At 40.4% G+C, this 24385-nt stretch overlaps 1 protein-coding gene and 1 long non-coding RNA gene across 4 annotated transcripts in view; both read left to right on the forward strand.

Moving 5' to 3' along the window:
- Positions 1-4986, forward strand: part of LOC124268155 (polypeptide N-acetylgalactosaminyltransferase 11-like) — a 30954-nt gene extending 25968 nt beyond the window's left edge. For all 3 annotated transcript variants that reach the window (XM_046703179.1, XM_046703178.1, XM_046703176.1), the window contains exon 13: positions 4832-4986. In XM_046703179.1, coding sequence (XP_046559135.1) covers positions 4832-4963 — 132 coding nt within the window. In that variant the 3' untranslated portion in view covers positions 4964-4986. The remainder of the gene's footprint in view (positions 1-4831) is intronic.
- Positions 4987-9142: 4156 nt separating this feature from the next.
- LOC124268157 lies at positions 9143-24142 on the forward strand. Its single transcript, XR_006896221.1, has 3 exons — positions 9143-9222; positions 9645-9647; positions 24132-24142. It is a non-coding gene; the product is annotated as an uncharacterized LOC124268157 (long non-coding RNA).
- Positions 24143-24385: the final 243 nt, after the last annotated feature.

Consider the following 24385-nt stretch of genomic DNA (forward strand, 5'->3'; position numbering starts at 1 on the left):
CCTGGATTGTCAGGTTTTAAACTCAACAACTGCCTGGATTGTCAGGTTTAAACTCAACAACTGCCTGGATTGTCAGGTTTAAACTCAACAACTGCCTGGATTGTCAGGTTTAAACTCAACAACTGCCTGGATTGTCAGGTTTAAACTCAACAACTGCCTGGATTGTCAGGTTTAAACTCAACAACTGCCTGGATTGTCAGGTTTAAACTCAACAACTGCCTGGATTGTCAGGTTTAAACTCAACAACTGCCTGGATTGTCAGGTTTAGACTCAACAACTGCCTGGATTGTCAGGTTTAAACTCAACAACTGCCTGGATTGTCAGGTTTAAACTCAACAACTGCCTGGATTGTCAGGTTTAAACTCAACAACTGCCTGGATTGTCAGGTTTAAACTCAACAACTGCCTGGATTGTCAGGTTTAAACTCAACAACTGCCTGGATTGTCAGGGTTTAAACTCAACAACTGCCTGGATTGTCAGGTTTAAACTCAACAACTGCCTGGATTGTCAGGTTTAAACTCAACAACTGCCTGGATTGTCAGGTTTACACTCAACAACTGCTTGGATTGTCAGGTTTAAACTCAACAACTGCCTGGATTGTCAGGTTTAAACTCAACAACTGCCTGGATTGTCAGGTTTAAACTCAACAACTGCCTGGATTGTCAGGTTTAAACTCAACAACTGCTTGGATTGTCAGGTTTAAACTCAACAACTGCCTGGATTGTCAGGTTTACACTCAACAACTGCCTGGATTGTCAGGTTTAAACTCAACAACTGCCTGGATTGTCAGGTTTACACTCAACAACTGCCTGGATTGTCAGGTTTAAACTCAACAACTGCCTGGATTGTCAGGTTTAAACTCAACAACTGCCTGGATTGTCAGGTTTAAACTCAATAACTGCATGGATTGTCAGGTTTAAATCAACAGCTGCCTGGATTGTCAGGTTTAAACTCAACAACTGCCTGGATTGCCAGGTTTAAACTCAACAACTGCCTGGATTGTCAGGTTTAAACCCAACAACTGCCTGGATTGTCAGGTTTACACTCAACAACTGCCTGGATTGTCAGATTTTGACTCAACAACTACATGGATTGTTAGTTTTATACACCATAACTACATGGATTGTCAGGTTTAGACTCAACAATTGCCTGGATTGTCAGGTTTAAACTCAACAACTGCCTGGATTGTCAGGTTTAAACTCAACAACTGCCTGGATTGTCAGATTTTGACTCAACAACTACATGGATTGTCAGGTTTAAACTCAACAACTGCCTGGATTGTCAGATTTTGACTCAACAACTACATGGATTGTTAGTTTTATACTCAATAACTACATCGCTTATCAGGTTTAGGCTCAGTAACTGATCGTCATTCACCTAATAAAGGAGTAAGAATATACGTTGAGAAGTTGACATCCATTAATTCTTTCTATTATGTGTATTACTTCTAAATGAGCTTCAAGTGTCTGCATGTTTTGGACTTTGAACAACATATAATGAATATGCAAGCAAACATGTGAAAAGTTTAAGCCTGTTAGAGATTTACAGGAAGTCATTTTCTAATATTTGACCATGAAAAACTCTTTGAACCAAGTTCGGAAATTAAGATAAAGAAAACTTTAACATTGGTTCACAGTCTTGTTTATGGTTAGATTTTCTTGCTTAGGTCAGACCAAATTATTTCTTGTTTTACAGATTTTTGTCCTCAGAAAACTCTAAGGCAGGAGGGAAAATCAATTTAAAATATCACCAGTCATAGCAAAAGCCTACATGAGTTTCCATGTTAACTCTTTTGGTTTGTTTATATCAACTAAAACTAAGTTACTAAGTTACTTGATATGTTATTTGGTCTTGGCTTTTCGAAATTCCAATTATTCATGATATTATATTGTCTAGAGTCCTATGCCAGAAGGCAGTGGCTCATGGGCTAATCTGGTGATGTTGACCGCTGAATTCTATATGTTTATAAGTTATTGTTATGGGCAGAACCAGCCTGACAGTGAACTTAGTAAACAGAGCTAGCTATTCATGTCATATTTGCTACAGTATAGCACCCCTGTATCCCTGTTGTTTGCATGCTGGAGACCCGATGCAGTTAGACATCGTCCTCGTTGACGTTCCATGGTGGATGGGGAGCAGGGTTGTAAAATCTCTTTGATATAATCATGGCTCACAATCATTCTGGTTCTAACCGAAATGAAAAAAAGAGATGTTTGGAAGCTGACATATTGTCGTCTGATGATGATGTTTCTCTTCCACAAAATTCTAATTCTTGGGCACGATTTATTGTTGTTGAATCTAAGAATGGTCTTCAGTTAAAGATCAACCCGTTTGCTATTTCCAAAGCAATCAAAGGCTGAGCACTATTTCCGTCGCCATCCTATGGTCCATAATCTCAATAAATTTAAGATTTTAAATGCCAAAGCTAGGCGTACCTCTAAACAAAGTAAACGCCAATCTTGGCGAAATTATATATCATAAATCAATTCACGTACGCCCATGTCCAAGGTATGGAATATGGTACAAAAAATAAAAGGTAAAGGCTCTAAACCTGGCATCCACCGCTATAAAAATGGAAATGAAATATTAACAGATACTTTAGATATTGCAAACAAACTAGGTTAAACTTTGGCTAAGCACTCTTCCTCCTCTAACTGTTAACTAACTTTAAAAAATATCAACAGCAACAAGAAAAGATACCTATTAATTTCAACACGGATAATGGGGAAGACTATAATGAATTATTTTCTATTCATGAGCTTCATAAAGCTCTTGACCAAGCTCACGATACAGCTGCAGGAGCTGATAGCATTCATTATCAACTCCTGAAGCACTTACCAGAATCCTGTTTAGAGACACTTTTACATATCTTTGATAGTATTTGGACATCCAGGGATTTTCTTTCTTCATGGCCTGATGCCATTATTGTTCCAATTCCTAAACCTGGACGTGATCATACCGATCCTTCTAATTATCGACCAATTTCACTCACTAGCTGCGTTTGCAAAACCATGGAATGCATGATCAATAATGGATTAGTTTGGTACCTGGAAACCAATAACCTATTAACTGATATACAATGTGGTTTCCGTAAAAACAGAAGTACAATTGATCATTTAGTGCATTTGGAATCTTTTGTTAAAAATGCCATAATTAATAAACAACATGCAGTGTTGATCTTTTTCGATTTAGAAAAAGCATACGATACTACGTGGAAATATGGTATTTTAAGAGATTTACATGATTTTGGATTACAGGGCCGTTTGCCTCAATTTATATCCAACTTTTTACATGACAGACAATTTCAAGTCCGAGTAGGCTCAACCCTGTCTGACCATTATAATCAGGATCAGGGTGTCCCACAAGGCAGTATTTTGTCTGTCACATTGTTAAGCATTAAGATCAACAGTTTATCTAAGGTTTTAAATGATTCAATATTGATGGATCACTTTTTGTGGATGATTTTAATATTTCTTGTTGTGGTAAAAATATGTATACTATTGAACGGCAACTGCAGTTATGTTTAAACAAAATAAATAAACGGTGTCTTGAAAATGGCTTTAAATTTTCTAAATCAAAAACTAATTGTATACATTTTTGTAGAAAATATAAACTGCAAAAAGACCCTGAACTGTTTCTCAATGGCACTCCCATCAAAGTTGTTTTGGAGGCCAAGTTCTTAGGTCTGATTTTTTACTCCCATTTAACCTTTCTTCCGCATATCAAATCCCTAAAAATTAAATGCCTGAAGGCACTCAATTTATTGAAAGTCGTTTCTAGTTCAAAGTGGGGAGGGCACCAAACTACCCTCCTACACCTGTATAGATCATTGGTCCGCTCAAAACTTGATTATGGCTCCATCGTATATGGTGGAACCTGCAAAAGCAACTTAAAACTAATAGATTCTGTCCAACACCAAGGTCTGAGACTTTGTCTTGGATCATTCAGAACATCTCCTGTTGACAGTCTCTACGTCGAGGCCGATCAGCCTTCTCTTGCACAACGCCGTATCAAATTATTACAATACATTACCAAACTATATTCTAACGAATTTACTCCTGCATTTCACTGTATCTTTAAACCTCTTTATGAGGATTTGTACAACAAGAAATCTTCTCTTGTTCCGCCTCTTGGGCTCAGGATTAAGCCATTCATTACTGCTGCCTGCATTGAGCTCGAAAATATATCTCCTTCCCGTCTTCTTTCTTCTCCTCCTTGGCAATTGGTTAGGCCACAAGTCGACCTAACACTCACTACATTGAAAAAATCAGAAGCTAACGAATTACAATATAAACAAGAATACAATAAATTAAAAAGTAAATATAATACATATAAATCCTTATTTACAGATGGGTCCAAGGATGGTGGTGCAGTAGCTTGTGCCACTGTCATTGGGTCCAAACAATATCTTCCACATTACCCAATGACAGTTCAATTTTCACAGCAGAAGCAAACGTAATACTAACAGCTCTTAAATATATTAATAAACTCTGTAAATATAAACCCCCCTACCTCCCCAGAACAAAATGGGTGACCCCCCCATAAAATCATCATCACACCCCACCTAGCCATAAATTATGAAAAAGTGAAGATACAGGTTAGAAGTGATCTTCAGTAACCAATACTTCTCATAAGAGGTGACTAACGGGATAGGGTAGTCAGGCTCAGTGACTTGCTGTTGATCACTGGATTGTCTAGTCCAGACTCGACATTTACAGACCATATATATAGCTGGAATAATGCTGAGTGCGTGTAAAAGTAAACTCACTCACTCACTCATAAATTGTGAACTGTCCCGTGAACTTAATTTAACAAGTGTTATTTATTTCAGGGGGAGATAACTCAGCTGTACAACCCAGCCAGTGGCAAGTGTCTATCAGGAGATGGAAAGCCAGACTCCAACCTGCAGCTGAATATCTGTAAAAATACATCACGACAAAACTTTATTCTCGACAACTCATGATTGTGTGAGATATACTCATGGAATGATTATTGAACATGAAAGTACAAGAGTTCCTTTATTCTTTTCCAGGTTTCTTCACAAGGTATGTATTGCACTGTGAGTGAAATTCTGGAAATATATAAAGGAACACTTGTACTTTCATGTGTTCCCTTATTTGTTTCTATGAGCATACTTATTATAGTACACTTTTCATTACAATCTTGATGGCGACATTTAGAAGATTAGCAGTGTCTGCTTTCATATTTGCATAAATGCATAAATGGAAGAGATTGAATTTTTCATGCTTCTTCATTGAAACTAGTCACATGTGTGGAGAATATTGAACAAGCTATTAATATATACATATAAACATTAAAATGTCTATACAAATTTATCAAACGTGTATACACAGAAAAATGTATGCATTTTCTAAAGTGAGTTTTATGCTGCTTTAATCAATAAGGCCAGACCAATTTTATTCCTTGTTTTACGGATCTGCCTGTCATATTTTTTCAAGAATAAGAAAAAAAAAATAAAATTAATTTTCCTGCTCAAAAAATAAATGCTATTGCTTTTATTGGCTTAAAAATGTAAACTTAAAAGAAAAAACTTTTAGATTGTGTTTTGCCCCATATACAGCTCATAAATTGCCAAAAGTAAAAAACTTTAGTATTTAGAAAGAATATTACTTTGGTGATTTTATTTTCAATTTTTTTCCTCCTGCCTTTAGGTTTTTTCTGAGGACAAAAATCCATAAAACAAGAAATAAAATTGGTCTGGCCTAATCAGGCAATATCATGGTGGGGAACATCAGAATTGGCTTCACATGAAGGGTATCGAACATGGGTGATCAGTGTGATGAGCGAACACTGTATCCACTTGGCTACTGACGGTTGTAGTAGTAGAGTTTACATCCTGTCACAGGATAACCTTGAACTTAATCTTAACCTTGACATCAAAGCATGGTCATGGTCTCTGCAAGAGGTAATTTCAGTGACTTCTGATGTTACCGAGATGGAAGCTGACATTGATACGACTTCAGAAATGGTATCATTATGTAGGACTTGTGTTCCCACAAAAGGAGTGTAGTACACTGTGAAAGTGTGAGAAACATTCAGTTACAACTACTGGTTGACACGAGAAGTCACTAGTACTAGCCTTGTGGAGTGATACTGAACTTTTGTTGGGACAAACATTATTTCAAATGCATCGATACTGGCCTCACAGGCACTCTTGTAGACTGGACACCATAGAGAACTATCTGTTGTCTGTCAGATGAGTACCCATGAAGATCCGGGTTAGAATTGGTCTTCAGCAACCCATGCTTGTCCCCATCCGTGAAGATCCGGTTAGAATTGGTCTTCAGCAACCCATGCTTGTTTTAAAAAGTGACTAGCGGGATCAACAAACCAACTTACCAACCAACTCTTAGATGAGCAGCACCTTTGAGGTTGTAACCAATGATGAAATACTAAATATAAACACACTGGATATATTCTCCTAACTTCTGTAGAACATGCTTATAATGAATGAGTGTTGGTTTGACATGTTTACTGTGGAATACTGGTTTGTTTTTACAGCCACAAATTCTCAGCTGATTGTGAATTACATAGCATCCATCTTTGAGCTCTGTTAACATGGGTGAGTGAGTTTACTTTTAGGCTGCTTTTAGTAATATTTCAGCAACATCACAGCAGGGGACACCGGAAATGGTCATCACACATTGTACCCATGTGGGGAATCGAACCTGGGCAACAGAATTAAGATCTTTCGTGACAACACTTGTCATTGAGGTTTGTGGGTTTGAACTGGTGAAGATCTGGGTTAGAATTGGTCTTCAACCCATGCTTGTCCCCACCCGTGAAGATCTGGGTTAGAATTGGTCTTCAACCCATGCTTGTCCCCACCCGTGAAGATCTGGGTTAGAATTGGTCTTCAACCCATGCTTGTCCCCACATACCTGTGAAGATCTGGGTTAGAATTGGTCTTTAACCCATGCTTGTCCCCACCCGTGAAGATCTGGGTTAGAATTGGTCTTCAACCCATGCTTTTAGTAAGAGGTGAGTAAGGTGGGTGGCTTGTTTGTGCATGTCCTTTAGGCCAGACTAATTTTATTTCTTGTGTTACGGATCCATCGGTGATATTTTTTCAAGAATAAGAAAAATAATATAAGTAAATTTTTACCGCTCAAAAAATAATATCCTAATGTTTTATTGGTCAAAAATATAAATTTACAATAAATTGTTTTTCTATTTTGTGCTTTGCCCCATATACACTTCATAAATTGCCAAAAGTGAAATAATTTTAGTATTGATTTCTTTTTACTTTTTTCCCTCCTGCCTTTAGGTTTTCTGAGAACAAAAGGTTCGAATCCCCACATGGGTACAATGTTTTAAGCCCATTTATGGTGTCCCCCGCAGTGATGTTGCTGGAATATTGCTAAAAGCGGCGTAAAACCAAACTCAGTCAGTCAGTACAAACTGCCAACATAATACAGTAAACTACTCGTATAGTAAACATGCATAGATTGAACAAATCCGTCTCCTGTTGGAAGTTAGGTCTAGTCTGCTACAGACCAGTTAATACAATGGATGCATTCACGACCAACTCGTGTTATTCTGGGATACCAAATACCAGTTTGGAGGTTATGGAAAGGGGCGAGAGGTGACGAATGACAATGGATGATGTCTAAATATCTGTTGTCATTTTTAAGGTTAATAATAATAATATGGACATTTGTAGAGCGCAGTAGTAACTCCACACCTCAAGGGCATGCTCTTTGTGCTACAGATAATAATGTGTCCATTTATATAGCGCCAAACTCCACACTAGGTATGTTCATAGGGCTAACAATCAAGGCACAGCACATTATTACCCCGGATAACCCAAGCTGCCTGTTAGGGGCTAAAAGGTTATAGTCATATGACTTTTTCCACTGGGTACCCATTTTCCTGTTGGGTGAACAGAGACAAGTTTGAACAAACTCGCTTGTCTAAGGTGAGACCACATGTGTCACATGTGCTTCGTTGTGAAGCAGGACTCAATTCAAAAAAAACTCTCAGGAGTCAAGCTGCCAAACACGGTCACCCATCCAAGGACTCTCCGGACGCTGCTTAACTTTCAGCACAGGACCACGCGCCACCACTGTTGTGGAATTCGATGATTTTACAGAGTGGTTAGTGTTTTGAATCTCTACTTGTGACCAACTGCTCACATGACAGAACAAACTTTATTGTTGGTTAAAACAAATATGGAAGTGATGACCAGTGTTGGATCTGTGGAGCTCTCTGCCAACAGACGACATTCTCATATCTAGTTCTTATTTCTTGGTTTCGAGAGATATTATAGTCTGTGTGCAGTGAAAACGTACAGATGAATTTCACTTTAAACAAAAAAGTAAATCAAATACAGTTAAATTAAGATTACCAATCCTCATAACTTTACCATGCCAATTAGACATTAAAATCTCAGAATTTTATTCAACTCGGGATATAAGTTGTTTAACAAACGATCATAGTTTCAAATCGCTATTATTGGTTTGTATTACAGGGGGGTATGCACATTAAATGAAACCCCGAGAACATGAAGGGGTTGGTTTCTACGGTAGTCTTAGTTAACGCTCATCACGCACCGCACGTGCATTTGTTTCACTGTTCCAACTACCGCGCGGAACAAGTTGTTCTACTTACTTCAGTGAGTGAGTGTGGTTTTACGTTGTTTTAGCAATATTCCAGCAGATAGCCATAAATGAGCTGCACACTTTGTACTCATGTAGGGAATTGAACCCTGGTCTTCGGCGTGCTGCGTGAATGCTTTAACCACTAGGCTACCCGCCCCCTCCAAGCCCGTCCACAGTCCGACTATCCGGAACATGAGTGCACTGACATAAAATTGTAGGGTCTCTTATTTATTGCTGACATCATTTTCTTGTATTTCTTTAAGTAACAAATTTGTGCTTTATTACAATATGTTAATTCTCTTTGATCTTGTGTGGTCACTTATAGATTTGACAATTTAGATTTGTATAAATCATTTTCTGGTTAAATGATTGTGATTGAAAAAACAACAACACGAAACAACATACTTAGCCGAATGTGAGATTGTCTCTTCCCAAGATATTTCTATAAAGGCGGTCAGTCAGGGCTGGTGGGGTAGCCTAGTGGTTAAAGTGTTCACGCCGAAGACTTGGGTTCGATTCCAAATGTGTAAAGAACATTTCTGGTGCCCCCTGATATTGCTGGAATATTGCTAAAAGCGTGGTAAACTAAACTCCCTCAACTGTCATTGCTTACAGTGTGTACGAAAAGACCTATTATGTCCAGATCCCATTCAAATAAGATCCTTCTGGATCCACCACCTTTGTTTAGTTGTAACGATCGACTCTGTCAAGAACCTGACGCTGTCTTAAATGATACTGATTCCGCCCCGAAGTCCCAACGGTCGTATATCCGTGAAAATTTATTTGAAGGAGTTCAGTTGAGTTGAGTTGGGTTTTACGTCGCATCGGCATTATTACAGCCATATAGAGACGAGATCAAGTATTCATTCATAAGCATTCCAAGTACAAAGTCCATGTTAAAAGACATATAATTTGATTACATTATTATTTAAAAACAGAAAATGTCATACCAAATTTAGAAGCGAGCAATTCGCCATTCACGTTACATTGTTACAATTTATGATACAGGTTAACTTCCCTCAGGTAGTTCACAATGAGATGTCCGCTCACGCGGGAAGGGAAAATAGATATTTCAGATTTCTCACATCATAATGTGAATCCCTTGCGGTCGGTAAGTCCACACAGTCAAGCAGAATATGCTTGATGGTGAACACTTCATCGCAAGAGACACACGTGGGAGGTCCATCCCCATGCATCCGTTTTCAGGAGATCCTAGTAGTCATTAGTAAACCGACTGTGGCCAATACGACGTCGTCGTAAAATCCCCTTATCACGTCTTGACTGACAACCCAAGTAGGTATAACCAATTTTGAAGGAGAACATCACACTAGAACCACTAGGGCTATGTTCTAAGTGTAGGATAAAAGACTCTTCCTCGGTTTTGGTTGAGATTGTAAAACCTCAGGGGAAGGAAATCCCGAGGGCGCGTTATTCTATAGGATATGAAGAGGACCTAAAATACATATGATACACATGTACGAGAAATATGCCACGATTAACAGCTGAAGAGAGAGAAAGAGCCACTGAGATGGTGCAGATGGGGTCGCCCTCGGATGCCACCGTATCATGGTTATAAGACTTATTCAGGGCTTCAGACAGACTGGGGTCACCGTAGATAGACCAAGAAGTGGACGTCCACGCATCACAACGCCAGCTGAAAATAGGTACCTCCGTCATTAAAGAAGGAGGGTAACGTTTCTTTTGGCGTTTAGTGTATATTAGCTGCCATGTTATGGCATGTCTTCACTTTACCCAACACCTAGACACATGGTGTATGGCGTTCCTCAAGGTTCGGTTCTTGGCCTAATGCTTTTCAGCCCTACAATCTGCCTATTAGAGACATTTTTACATTACATTACATTACATTTATACATTTGTATAGCGCCGATATCCAGCTCAGCTCAGCTGCTCAAAGGTGCTGTTGTTTTTCCCTCGTTCACTGGATGTCAATCTCAACGGCACATCGTATTGTCAATCTCAACTCCCTGGGGAGCATACAACTCTTGCAGCCACTAGGCGCACCGAGTTATTGTGGCATTCCCATCCTTACGAGGTACCCATTCACAGCTGGGTGCACTGGGACACATAGTCACAGTACTTTGTCCAAGTTCACTGCACGTTGCTGTACCCGCAACTGGGTGTTTGCACGTATTCATGTGACCACCATCTGGTCATATACCAACGGATTCGTGGGTTCTTTTAAGTGCACAGGGAACCATGGACTGAAGTTCAACATCTATGCAGATGACAATCAGATTTATATATCCATCAAACCCCTGGAAGCAACAAGTGGTATGGGAAATTAATTAAAGATATCTTCAGTTATTTACCGATATCTTAACACATCATTGATATCTTTAAATATAATATGGATGTATTTAAAACAACTGAAGATATATTTAATTTCAACTATACTTCTGCGATCCTAATTCCCCCCCCCCTACACACGCACGCACACGCGCGCGAACACACACTAACGACAAACCTTAGTTGCTGAAGGCCTATTCTAACATGAGAATCTTCATGAGTCTTCAAAACTGCCATGAGTGAGTGAGTTTAGTTTTACGCCGCTCTCAGTAATATTCCATCTATATGGCGGCAGTCTGTAAATAATCGAGCCTGGACCAGACAATCCAGTGATCAACATGAGCATCGATCTGTGCAAATGGGAACCAATTACATATGTCAACCAAGTCAGCGAGCCTGACCACCCGATCCCGTTAGTCGCCTCTTACGACAAGCATGGGTTACAGAAGGGACATTCTAATCCGGACCTTTTCAAGTGGAGAATGTGGTGTCTATATCGGCTTGTTGCTTCAGGAGTCCTTATAGTGTTATTCACAGTGAACACTTTTCAGTAATTGGTTCTAGTCACTGTTAGCTTGATAACGATGTGAGAATCTACATCGAAAGTGTCATTATCCACACAATACTACACAATCCTTTGTATCTAACCCATCTAACCCTGGACCATATGAATTCAAAGTTAACGAATGACGAATTTCCTATTACTGGCAGTGATATGATCCCTATTAACAGTAGCCATTACTACTTTCAACATCTACATCACAGGTACAAGTGGCTAGATTGTATCAAACCCAAGGAGCCCACATCGCTGCTCGCAACTATATTTCAAGTTTATTTTCACTGAAGGCAGAACAATTGTTCCACACCTCGCAGGTAATCCCCTACACAAAAAGAAATTTGTTTTACTTGTGAGACGAAAGTGTTTCAATTTTACATAAATCTTTATATGAGATCGAGCTCTATGCTTCTCGAAATCTGCACTAAAATCACCAGATCGAACAAGACATGGCGTATAATCTAGTGCAATTTCAAATGAATATTCTTCTTGATCCCAGTATAACACAAGGGTGTTAGGTGGCCTGTACGATGCACATAATAATAAACTCTTCTGTGGCAGGAAAGCCTAGAAATACATATTTTTTATATATGTATGACTCTAAATCTTCTCTTCGTTTAACGTACAATTATGAAATATATTAAATGATAATCTACCCTTTTTAAAACAAGAATGAAAAAGGTGTAATTCCAAATTTTTTGTGCTTACAGAACCACCAAGGCATGTTTCAGTTGAACACAATATAACGTTTTTAGAATTTTGATTAGACATTCCATTCAGTTTGTATCGTAGACTTCTAATATGAAAGTAAAATATATAGCTAGTTCTTTTATGGAAGCGGGTTCACTTAAATTTGGGCCAGGAATTTGTTCCACGTTTACCTTCATTAGCTGAGTTGTTACAATGCAAATCTGGGGCGGTGGGGTAGCCTAGTGGTTAAAGCGTTGGTTTGTCACGCCGAAGACCCGGGTTCGATTCCCCACATGGGCACAATGTGTTAAGCCCATTTCTGGTGTCCCGCCCGCCGTGATATTGCTGGAATATTGCTAAAAGCGGCGTAAAACTAAACTCAGTCAGCACAATGCAAATCTAGCTATATGCTCTGTACGTACTCATAATCAGTCATTTCCTTGTGGGCGAGCCTAGTGGGTACAGCGTTTGCTCGTTCCGGGTTCGATTCCCCACATGGGTACAATGTGTGAAGCCCATTTCTGGTGTCCCCTGCCGTGATATTACTGAAATATTGCTAAAAGCGGGGTAAAAGCTACAGAGCTGCTGGTTATACGGAACACTTCATGAGTCTTGTAGTACTTGGTACTTTAGTTACATATTGTACAGGCTGTAAGCCCGTTGTCATCAACATGCTCCATCTTTTTAATAGAATTTACATCTTTTTCGCTTCCAGTGCTAATGAAGCTGAGATCAAGGTGTTCAACTTCAATCATTTTAGTTGTTATGAAGCCACTGACGCATGAGATTATAAATGCTAACTCCGATAACTGCAACAAAAAACCACAATCACTTGAAGTGTGTACAAAGCGCGTACAGTCACGCGATCACGATCACTTCATTAAACAGTTTTAATAAATTCTTTAAAAATAGTAAAGTAAATAACTAGGAAATTGGCCCAAATGAGCACTAAACTTTTACAAATATGATTTCATTATATATTTCTTCCCTAATACATTTATATTGACACAATGCATAGTTTTCTATGTTTTACAGAATGTTTCTAATCTTAACTTGCCGATAACTCTCTCAGTTTTACACCTACCTACATTGAAAATGATATGGAGATGCATTGATGCCTACACATGCATGTACTATGCTTATTTGGAGTTATGATTTGTTTGTAACAATAAATAGAGATACAGGGGTACATTTATATTCATCGTCACTTTGCTTAACTTTCCGTTACATTAAATTTATATCTTTATGAAGGTTTCCGGCAGTTTAACAGGTCGCTTGCCGCACTGTTGTTTGTTTCACTTATCATTCGGGGATATCGTGTTGTGTTGTAAATACAGTTGTTACGCAACATAAACAACACTAAAATCTCGAGGCATGACCTCAGGTGCCCGACAATTTTGACCAATCAAAATACAGCATTGTCAACAAGCAGCTATTACGTTTAATGCTGTCCCCCCATGTACATGGAGATGATAATATGGAGAAAAGGGTGTCAGATTCACGTGTATATGTCAGTTAGGTATTGAATTAACTACACAACTCCTGGATTCACATTGTCGCAATAGCTAAGCATGTATCAGGATCTGTGTCCACTAAGTTTATATCTCGCACTCCCGTTAACGAGGAAATTACGTATTGATCAGATGATTTAAGGTCAAAGGTCAAACCAAAATGGCGGCCAAAACATTAGGATTGACGATATCTGCTGCAGTATGCGTGTCTGAGGTACGTTTATGCCAATATGGCAGGGTATTTTATTTGTTTTCGATTAGCGTTTGGGACCGGTCTTTTTAATGATAGCAATTTGTAGTCAAATTGGCATCCGTTTTCCATGGCAGAGGGTGAATTTATTGGTCTGTTGATTCCATATCTTCTTAATTTTCACAAAACAAACATTCGAAAGGCTGGACAAAAGGCTTTGTTTCCTGCTCAGAAATGTATATAAATTTTCAGTATTGTTCACAGCTCGTTCTGTCTAAACATCACAACCAATGTGACATTAAATAAAATGAACATATGCTGTACGGACACACTTCAATTTTACCACGTGAACAATCCTCCAAATGGTGCCCATTACTAAGTAAATTACTTTCGGTTGTGAAATTAGGCATCAATGTTTGAGATGTTCTGTTGATTTTATTGTGACGTTTTAGCGTTTGGAGGGAATACATAGTACTTTGTTTTGTAATATTTTACAAAAATAACGGGTTCTTCATGGCATATCTCAATATAATCTAGTGACCTACTCATTAATTTAAGTCAGTTGATCTGTTGACGGAAATAAAACGATTGTAGCTTTCAGATTGTATAAACAGTGATATAAAGAGAGGTATGAACAAGGTCATTTGATACTGTATATGTATGCTGAAAGAATGAAGGTCACTATTTCAGGGTTTCAATTCATAAAAGTTCATTTTCAATAATATAGAAGTGAAATATGCCAAAGATTTAGTCCCAGAAGTATTTGAAGAATGTAAGATCCAAAATTGTAAATGTGTAAAGAAAGGAATTCATGCATTATTTGTATAGATTAACATCATAACACGGAAGTCAGGACACATCACAGACTCAGTGTCATATCAACTTAGAATTAAAAAACTCATGTTGCAAATTATGTAACCATGGTCACTTGGCTTTGGATTGTGACACTGTCTTGAGTAAACAGATTAATTAGTTTACAGATGAAGTGTTAACATATGCATTAACCCTCTGTGTGATCCATGAACAGATTCTAATAAACTTTTCATTCAGTATGTATGCTTATGTCATATTGTACTTGATCTTTGATCAAGTTTTCACTAAAATAGATTACAGAAATGGAAAAGAAATACCAAGTGTTTGTGAGAGCGTATGATCTTTATCTAATTATTATCATTATCTAATAAATGTTTAACTACATTGATTCCACATATGCAGAACATTATCTTTTAGTTTTGACCATAAGGAATTATACATCTTCACTGGCAAGATTCCGCAGCTCTGGGCATGATGTATATATATTGAAACTGGGAGATACCAAAGAAGTAAGAAAGAAAATAGAGTCTGTCAAACGTGCAACTTAAATGGAGTCAAAGATGAATTAAATTTTTTATGTGTTTGCCCAGCATACCTCTCGTTAAGAAATAGATATATGAAGAAATATTATTCTGTACATCCAGAAACTCATTTATCATTGATGAATAATGCCAGTAAAACACATTTAGAAAATTTGTCCATATAAATTCACCCAGCTTTTATTCTCAGAAAGAATTTATTTAATATTACTACCCACATGAATAATTGTATCTTACTGCAGGCCTGGGGCTTTTCAGTATGAAATAAAGATTGATTGATAGTAACCATGGTAACTGAATGCCGCAACTATATGACTACTGACGACTGCTAGTGTTGATCAACATTTCAGCTTGACAGTGGTACAATAATCTCTATCGAAACATAGTACTCAACAATAATGCTCAAGAAAGAATAGAACTTGATGTCCATAAAGTTTGTCAACGTTGTACTTTCCAATTTCTAAAATGCCACACAAAGAAGTTACAATACCACTATTTGATTACATAGAGAATCTCACCCGAGTATCACCATGAGTTGATAAAGTTACAAATATCTGAGGCTTCACGAGGATATTTTTACTTTTGTCAACGAGTGTTGATATATTTAATATCGGAAGAGACGAAGGTGAGATTCTATTTATCATCAAACGTCACTCTTCTTTAGTTTTCAATGAAACATGCACATCTCGGAACCGGGGACTGTCATTAGACTTGCAGTGCAGAGATGTCATAGCATTGTGCATCATCAAGTTCATGATGTCATAACATTGTTAGGAGTAGTAGACAGAGTGAGGCTTCTGGATCAGGGTAATCTAAGGCTTCATTTAATAGATAAAGCCTTAGTTGGACCCTTCCCATTACCCTCTACTACAGAGCTTTATTTCATAAAATAAGACTTTTTCAAGCAAAAATGTCCCAATTCCCAAAGAAATGTATTCCCCAAGGGGAATTGTGTCTCTCATATCACACGAAACGGTGGGATACGAACTCCACCAGGTATCTTACCTCTATGTCGTGTTGACGGGAGGTAATACTGTACCGTACGGTACGATCAATAATTCTTCTCTTACAAACCCCCTCCCTGGCCCATCCATCAAGTAGTACAAGGTAGGCTCGTCTGCTTTGATGTCAACTTTATCTATGTTGTAAGTTTTGATTGACCATATTGGGTCAGTAGCTCGTTTCCGAGTGTCCCCTTCGTGTTCCCCTGGCTGGTAAAGATACCTAACTAGGGATCTATCTGGTATTTGTTTCTCCTTCCCACGCAAAGGAGCAGACGGTTCAGCCATCACTGTTTTTAATTTGATAGCGTCTGCCGGTTTCTTACCAGTGAGCCGAGTAACTTCATGATTGATTGCCGACACCACCTTAGGTAACCTTTTGACCCATTCAGTCGATCGTTTTTCCGGGTTGCTCATTTCTCTCGCATATTGATACCCGAATAAACGTTCAGACAAAGTCCTATTAAATCTCTCTACTATAGCTTGACTGCGATGGGCTCCAACCGTACACGCCTCACTCGTACTTTGTGCTTAGTCAGCAACTGAGACACAACTCCCATGAACTCCCGACCAGGGTCAACTTGGAGCTCTGTTGGCCACGTCAGCGGACTGCGTTTGTATATGCGTTCCATGGCTTGAGCCACCTGATTCGAGTCTTTCGTGGTCAATGGTTCAGCTTCCTTATACCGGCTGGCTACATCCACGATAGTCAGGGCATACTTGTAGGTTTTATCGTGAGGTAGAAATAGTAGGTCTGCTTGGTGAACACTATTAGTTATGTTAATACCGAACTTCCTTCTAGGCACATAGCGTGGTGGTGGTAAATATATCTGCCAAAGTGCTTGTTTTTCAAGCCATGTTTTGACCTCCTCCGGGGATACTCGGGTTATTTTAGATAGCTTATCTACAGCGCTAGCTCCTTTCCAATATCCACGCGGACTGTAGTAAATAGCCTCAAATTTTTTCTGGTTCCGTGACATGTCACCATTTATTTATACCTATGTTCTTGGTTCAATTTTCTCATGTCCATACGCATACGTGTTTATCCCATCAATGGCTATCCAACGTTTGGTATCCATAGGGGATAATGATGTTTTATTTATAGTCAACCCGTATATCCTATGCCCATCACTTCTAAGTGTGTTCATTTTATGTTTAAAGGTACGAGTCTTGAACAGAGCTTCCTTGAATCTGGCGTGTTTGATGTGCTGTTTCACCACGTACTTCTTAACACCCTTAGCTTTCCGGATTTCACCATTGTCGGCCTTCAGTATGGAGTACATCTTAGGCCTCAACCCTATGTACTCGGCTATGGGCGTGCCAGCACACTCGTCCTTCATCTTACCTAGGACCTTTTTTATTCACCGTGCTGTGTATGGCATGGTCCTTGGGGTAATCGCTGGTGTCGTACAAATCGAGGTGTTTTTTCATGTCATCGTACACGTCCTCGGTTCGAATCTCCATCAGCAGGGAATCCGTGTCAGTGTACAGCACTTCACACCTGTCATCGTACTGTTTCTTCAGCTCGTTGTAATAAAAATCATACATCAGGTGTTTGGATAAATCGAGGATGCTCATCCCCACGTAAACAGGCCGGTTTAATATTATGTGACTTTTCTTCATGTGTATGGCAGCCAGGTCGTTATCGAATATCTTGCTACGGTTGAATGCAGGGTTAGCGATCAGCTTCCTGAGTTTTTCCTCCTCATTCGACCGAACCAGCTTCACGTCCACGCGTTTCCTCAGGTTCTCCATCGTCTTACCGAATACCGAGTTGTTCATGAGCTTATACAAGTTTTTCTCAAAGTCACTGGTGGCCAGCTTTCGGAGGTCCGTGTTCATTCTGATGTAAGGCTCCATCCAGGGGCTCTGATCGAACACGAGCACCCTGTGTATTTTGGTCAGTTTCATACCCAACGACAGGTACAGCTGCAGGTTGCGATAGTGAACTATGTACTTGGTCTTATTCATTAAGTTAGGCACGAGTTTTCGCAGCAACCGTCACCCGCCTATCTAACAAGTTATGTTGGTATTCAGACATCCAGTCTGGATTAACCCTCATACGTTCGGGAGCTAGTGGATAGCTGTTGTGTGATTCGTGTAATGCTTTGGGATACTCCAAGTCAACCTCGAGGATATAACCTTTGTTCGAATCCGCCGATGCTCATAATATCGAAATCGGATGATACCCATTTAAATCCCCCTGTTGGTAGATACTGACTCATGGCCCATCCGTACAGGTTATTTGCGTCGAGATAGAGAATGTGATTGGTTGGTTTGCTAGGGTCGTAGTCATTCACGTATTGATTATTTGCTTTCGCGTATCGCTTGGTTGCCATGGAGATCCCACCTCGCAAGCCTTTCTCAATGAATAGGTGCATGTCATAATCTGTAAGCAATTCCAACTTAACTCCGGTCTTTTTAAGCAAGGCATCCCACGACAGACCTGGGCTGGTGTAATACCATGCTGGATCTAGTTTATACTGCTTGATACATGTCCGTCTAAATGTCTCAAACACGCCGGGCTAATAGTAGTACATCCATCTTCAAGTACAGATCGTGATAGTCACCCAGGTTTTACAACCAAGTTTATTCCATACATTAATAGCGCACGAAGTAATCGTCTTCGGATATTTCCGAGTCGGTCAGATTGCTGTAAAATTCTCTGATGGGAGGTAGTCTGGTCTCGCTAACTTAGTCCAACTATCCATGTATTCATAGGGTACACACCCTTCCTCATAAGCAGAGATCTAGTCTCGGCGCCTGTGTATCGATCGGTGATAGGGAAGGTATCGTTGGCTTTGATCAGGCTGGCTAATGACGACAATAGAAATTGACACGAAGTCAATGAACCTAAGTCCGCCTAAGCTGAAAGAGAGATATTTCTCCATGTTGTTGGGAATGCATCGCTATATTACCATCGATTTTCGCGATGGCCTGCATGATTAAGTGAGAGTCGCATCTCTCAAGTTGTGAAAGACAACGGAATGTTTATTGTCTTAGGGTTGATTCTAAGCTTGAGGTTACACTCGCTATGAGCTTCTATACTTACCGGTTATGTGACAGTGATCTCTCACCCAATCACCGTTCAGTGGTGAGTCACACACGTGACAGTTAATGCTACGGAGTGAGCTAACCTGTCGGCTCGGGTCATACGCATGGGAGCCGATTCTATGCAACTTTTCCCTAATAATTTCTTCTTCCTCCTTCAAACACTTTAGAAACCTTTCAACCGCGCCAGGACCCCTGTACACCACGGAGATTTCGTTTCACCGCCACAACGGATCTACTATGTATCCAAATCCACATGCTTCATGCTCTTGTGTTTTGTATGTGGTGGGAGTATCCCCAACAACCTTAATTGGTTTGACCAAGGCTTCAAAGTCGGCGTATATAATATAAGGCACGGACATTTGGTGCTTGTGGTTGTAGAATTTTAGGATATTGTCGCCTTCCTCGGGCATGTCGATGCGTATAGCCGTCTGTCCCACACCTTGACAATACTCCTGGTGGGATTCTAATAAATCAGCTCGGCTGAAACCGTGTAGACATCGCATACAAAAGTGTTTTTCCTCTTGTGTTTCGACTGATCGCACAACAACCGCATTGAAATGTTTTATCCACGCGGTAGTGATACTTTTCACCTCGCTGGATCATGAATATATTGATAACACGCTTCCCACCAACGAGCTGAGCCTGTGTATTATTGTTGTGTCGTCTTCGTGTCCAAAGACATTTATAGCTAGATTATTCTGTTTTTCTACTTTAGTGATCTGAGATATGGTGGTTGGTTCATCTATACCATCCCAGTTGAGTCCATCGTCTTGGGGATAACTAGAAGGCCTATTCGAATTAGTGTCAGCTGGAAACAAGGCTGATCTGATAGCTAATCTCAAGCAATCGTTTCCTCTATTCTTGACGTTGACTATGGCATGTTTTTTCTTATAGTAGGGAGGCAAATCTAGGTATGACCCGCCTTTGAACGGCACGTAGTTAGCTATGTCTAGATAGACAATATCGATTTTATCTACAGCCCACCCGGATCCCAAGTGTGTGTAGCGTTCTAGGTGTTCCTGTATCTGCTGAAAACTAGTATCGATCGATGTGTTTATAGTCTCTATCTGGGTCACGACCTCTTGTACACCTCGAAGTAAGGCTGAACGTATCGGTAACATCCCCACGCTCTTTTCGAAAGTGTCATTTTAATTGTGATTTGAAATTTGATACTTCCAAGACTGGCTAGTTCCTGTTTTATTTTATCATCTATCAGGGGCTTAATATCTGAGACATCTATATTCCTATCAACGCCAAGCGCCAGCCTCTTAAATATTTACCTACAGCGCTCAGTGCGCATTTAACTGTATAGTATTCATAATTGCGCATACACCTAAGGAATTAATGTCTAATTGGGTCAGCCGTAAATGTAAAAAATTATATATCCTCTCCTCACCCCAATGAACTATTTTAGATGGGTTGTTTCGATCCAGTGCTCACACTGTTTGATATAGTATTTTTGAAGTTTAGCAGGTATTCCGATATACTTGTAAAACAATCTATCTGGTGTTGAGTCGTGATGGTCCCACACATACTTAAGGGACGAGTATACTTAACACCATCTTTAATCCATACCATTTTCAATATTACCTGAAATCTGAAGTTCAGTTTATCTTTGAGTATGTTTTTACCTGAGATTCGATGTCTTCACTGGGATCAAGTTCCACAAACATATCTATATACGTAAGTGTGTAATAATCTCTAATTGGGGTCTATCTTGAGAAATCGCCACGCTCTTTTATGTAGGCCTTTTATTCTCGTAGATGAGGTGATGTCTGACTACGCTCACCGCGGAGCTTTACATAAACAATAGTGTCCTTTGACTCCTATACCACACACAGAACACGAAGTAGTTGGGACTTCCCATGTGGGAATAACAGTACCCATGAGTACCGCGATACCCTACCACAGGTCTCGGTCTTCCCATAAGTATGTATTCACATCTATACATGTTAACATATTTATATGTGTATTAGTCTAATTGTTTCACAACCAAAGCAGTCAGCCGCTATACCCAGCGCTATGAAGGTCAGTTCACGGTCCATTTGTCCCTTGGATGGTGTGTAGTACTGAGCGAAAGTGTTGGCTTCTGTAGTGGCTCCAATCGCTTACCAGTTAATAAGTAGTATTGTCTCGCTGCGCGTCGTCGACATCGTGGAATGTTTGAACGGCATGGTTTTCACGCCTGAGTTGTTCGTTAATGTAATCGATCCGCTGGAGGCGTTGTTTAGCGCACTCGGCCTGTGCTATTTGTAAGTTCTCAATAGCGAGATCGTACGCTTCCTCTCCGCCTGTATTTCAGCCGCGTGTGACTCTCTCGTGAAGTTAGAAAAGAGGAAATTACTCCCCGAAAATGCCAGGGCATTCACTAACGCACCACCGACCATCATAGCAATCGTGAGCCATCCTTATATTTATTTCATAATATCTTCAGGAATTATTCCTTGTTTTACTAGGATGTCTTTGTGGCCATCGCCATACCAAGGTTCATTATTAGCATACCCATATCCTGCAGGTTGAAATCTAGCTTGATAGTCGGTTGTTTAAGCACCATTTTGGTCAACCGAAGCGCATCCCACGGCTAGACTGGCGACCACGGTGGCGTGGTATGCGCTCGTTGACTTAACGCTTCCCCTCAGACATTATGTATATGATATAAATATATTAAATTATAACATGATATGCGGGTTGACCTCTAATTGTGGGGGTTCCTCCCTGAGATCCCTGTGTCGCGTGTATATAACCCATGCAGATAGCCACGCAGCAGTTGCGCATACAACCAACAAGAGTCGCCCGGTGAGTCACCCTGATAATTTTATGTTGGTTACACCACCGCTTTTTACCGGCAGCTACTCTCTTAGGATTCTTCTGTCTGGTGACTGTGGGAGGGTTCACAGTCACCTGTGAGGGGGTCTCCTCCAGTTGGGGTGGGGTCTCCTCTGAAGGGTCTCCTCCTTGGGGGTCTCCTGTGCAGCATCCATCTATACTATTATTATTATTTTTCCTCTCAAATTGACAATGCTTTGTCGTGATAATCGCCGGCCACCGGGCTAACAACATACCGTGATTTATGGTACAGCTCGCAGCTGATAGAGCTCAAGGCGTGTTCGATAAAAGGGTCTTTCTCTAAGTCTTCCCACAGGTAAAGTCGACGTCCCGGGATGGGAAGGAAGTATGACGCAATACCAGTGTATATCTGGGTCATAGCCGATCCTATTGTCTTTGTCATCTCTGCACCTAGTCTAGTCTCAGATTTAGCGCACAGTTTATCGATTTCTTCGGGCTGACATTTTGTGAATTTTATCCCGAGTGTACTCCTAAAGTAATGTTTGGCTTTGCCACCAACAGCCAACGCCACCAGTTTCTCTCGCTATCATCATCCACCTGTATTTGGGTACCAACAGTTGCTCTAGCAACTCCTCACACTCCATCCTATAATATGATAAGTAAGTTTTAGTTTTAACAATATAATATACCATATAAGTTTAAACACAGAGAAATGAAAGTTAAGTTGCACACGACGCAGCACTTCAAATACCATAACTATAACTAAATGCTAAGTATTTATACTAAGCATTGCTAAGCTTTTGCTAAGCATTGTTAAAAATTTACTAAGCATTGCTAAGCATTGCTAAGCTAAAACACACTATAGGCTACTGGTTGGTCTGTCTTGAGCACGAGCTTAGCGTGTTTAGTTTCAGCTAGCTGTTTCTTCACCCGCTCCTCGCTTCTAATTTGCTCATCACATCGTTCTCTCAAACACTCTTCAACGAATCCCTGTCCTTGCAGTGAAATAAGGCCACCCATCGCGCCTGCTCGGAGGTCTTTCAACACCGAAGTTGAACTTCTGCGTTAGCACCCAGACGCTGTGCTTTATGCGGTCGGCCTGAAAAAATGCCAGGTACGATAGCATATCTCTCTTTTTGTTATCTCGGCGATAGCTGCAGTCGCCCAGTATGAACAACGCCGACCCTTTAAATTTCATATGGTAAGCTTTTAACCAGTCCTGTAGACGTGGCCCGGATCGACTCTGTGTAACGCCAGGGTCCGGCCATAACCCAAGGTCTTTCCGGTAACGCTTTTATTCATGCTCAGAGTAGGACACATGATAACGATGTGGTCGAACACATCCCTGTAGTACCCTCCAACATATCCAACACGAAAACGGTCTTCCCACAGCCAGTCTGCCCGCAAGACACTATGGCGCAGTGTGGGTCAGCAGGGCAAATCAGTAAATGGCTTGCAAATTTAATCTCCCATTGTCTATATTAAGTTCGCGCCATCCATAATTAACGCATAGATATAATTTCAACTTGCCAGCGGGTTGAGCCTTCTTAGTAATCTGGATAGTAATTCCTTCGCTACCATTGTCTATTCTCACGGCCGCTACCGCAGCAGTTTATCGCCATCCGTGGATCGCATGTCCAACCACAGCTGCACTTGTTAGTTAAGTATTCACCGATTTGTAACGGAGGATAGGTCCAGGTCTTTGGCTATATATGGATGTTTGCTCGGCAGCTTTTTATCTCATCCCACTGCTGGTAACGCGACGCATACCATGACTAAACAGCTGGTTGGGCACCGATGGTCACTTCCACCTTTTCGATCTCTGGGTTGAAAAACTCGCTGTCCCTCCGAACGGCTCGTAATCCTCCACAGGAACTACCAGGATGCCTTTCATCGATCGCGGCCGCACGCTCAGGTTGATATTCCACACAGTGTCGCTCTTATCCCGCATCGATGGATCTATGCCTCAGTATACGATCGTATACAGGATGGCTACATTACCCGAAAGTACTGGTTTCAACCTGCCTTGCCAGCTCCGGGTTAGTGACCATGTCGAACTCAGAGAGATGTTGTCTATGGCGTAACTGGCCTCATCACCGCTCGTGCGACGCACGCACTACTTTACTGTAGTCATTAAACGCGGAGCTCAGATTCAAGCCTATCACCCAGCTGCGCTTGGTAAAACGGGCGCGTGTTCCGCGGAGCAACTCAAGTCGAAATGGCACGCAGAACCGGTTCCCGTGACGCTTGAGCGATGGCCTTTTCACCCGCCTGATAGCTTATCTAACTGGTCTGCCGTGAAGGCATACCCACGCG

The sequence above is a fragment of the Haliotis rubra genome, unplaced genomic scaffold (assembly GCF_003918875.1).
Source record: "Haliotis rubra isolate DU_JTF1 unplaced genomic scaffold, ASM391887v1 Scf1366, whole genome shotgun sequence".
Lineage (NCBI taxonomy): Eukaryota > Metazoa > Mollusca > Gastropoda > Lepetellida > Haliotidae > Haliotis > Haliotis rubra.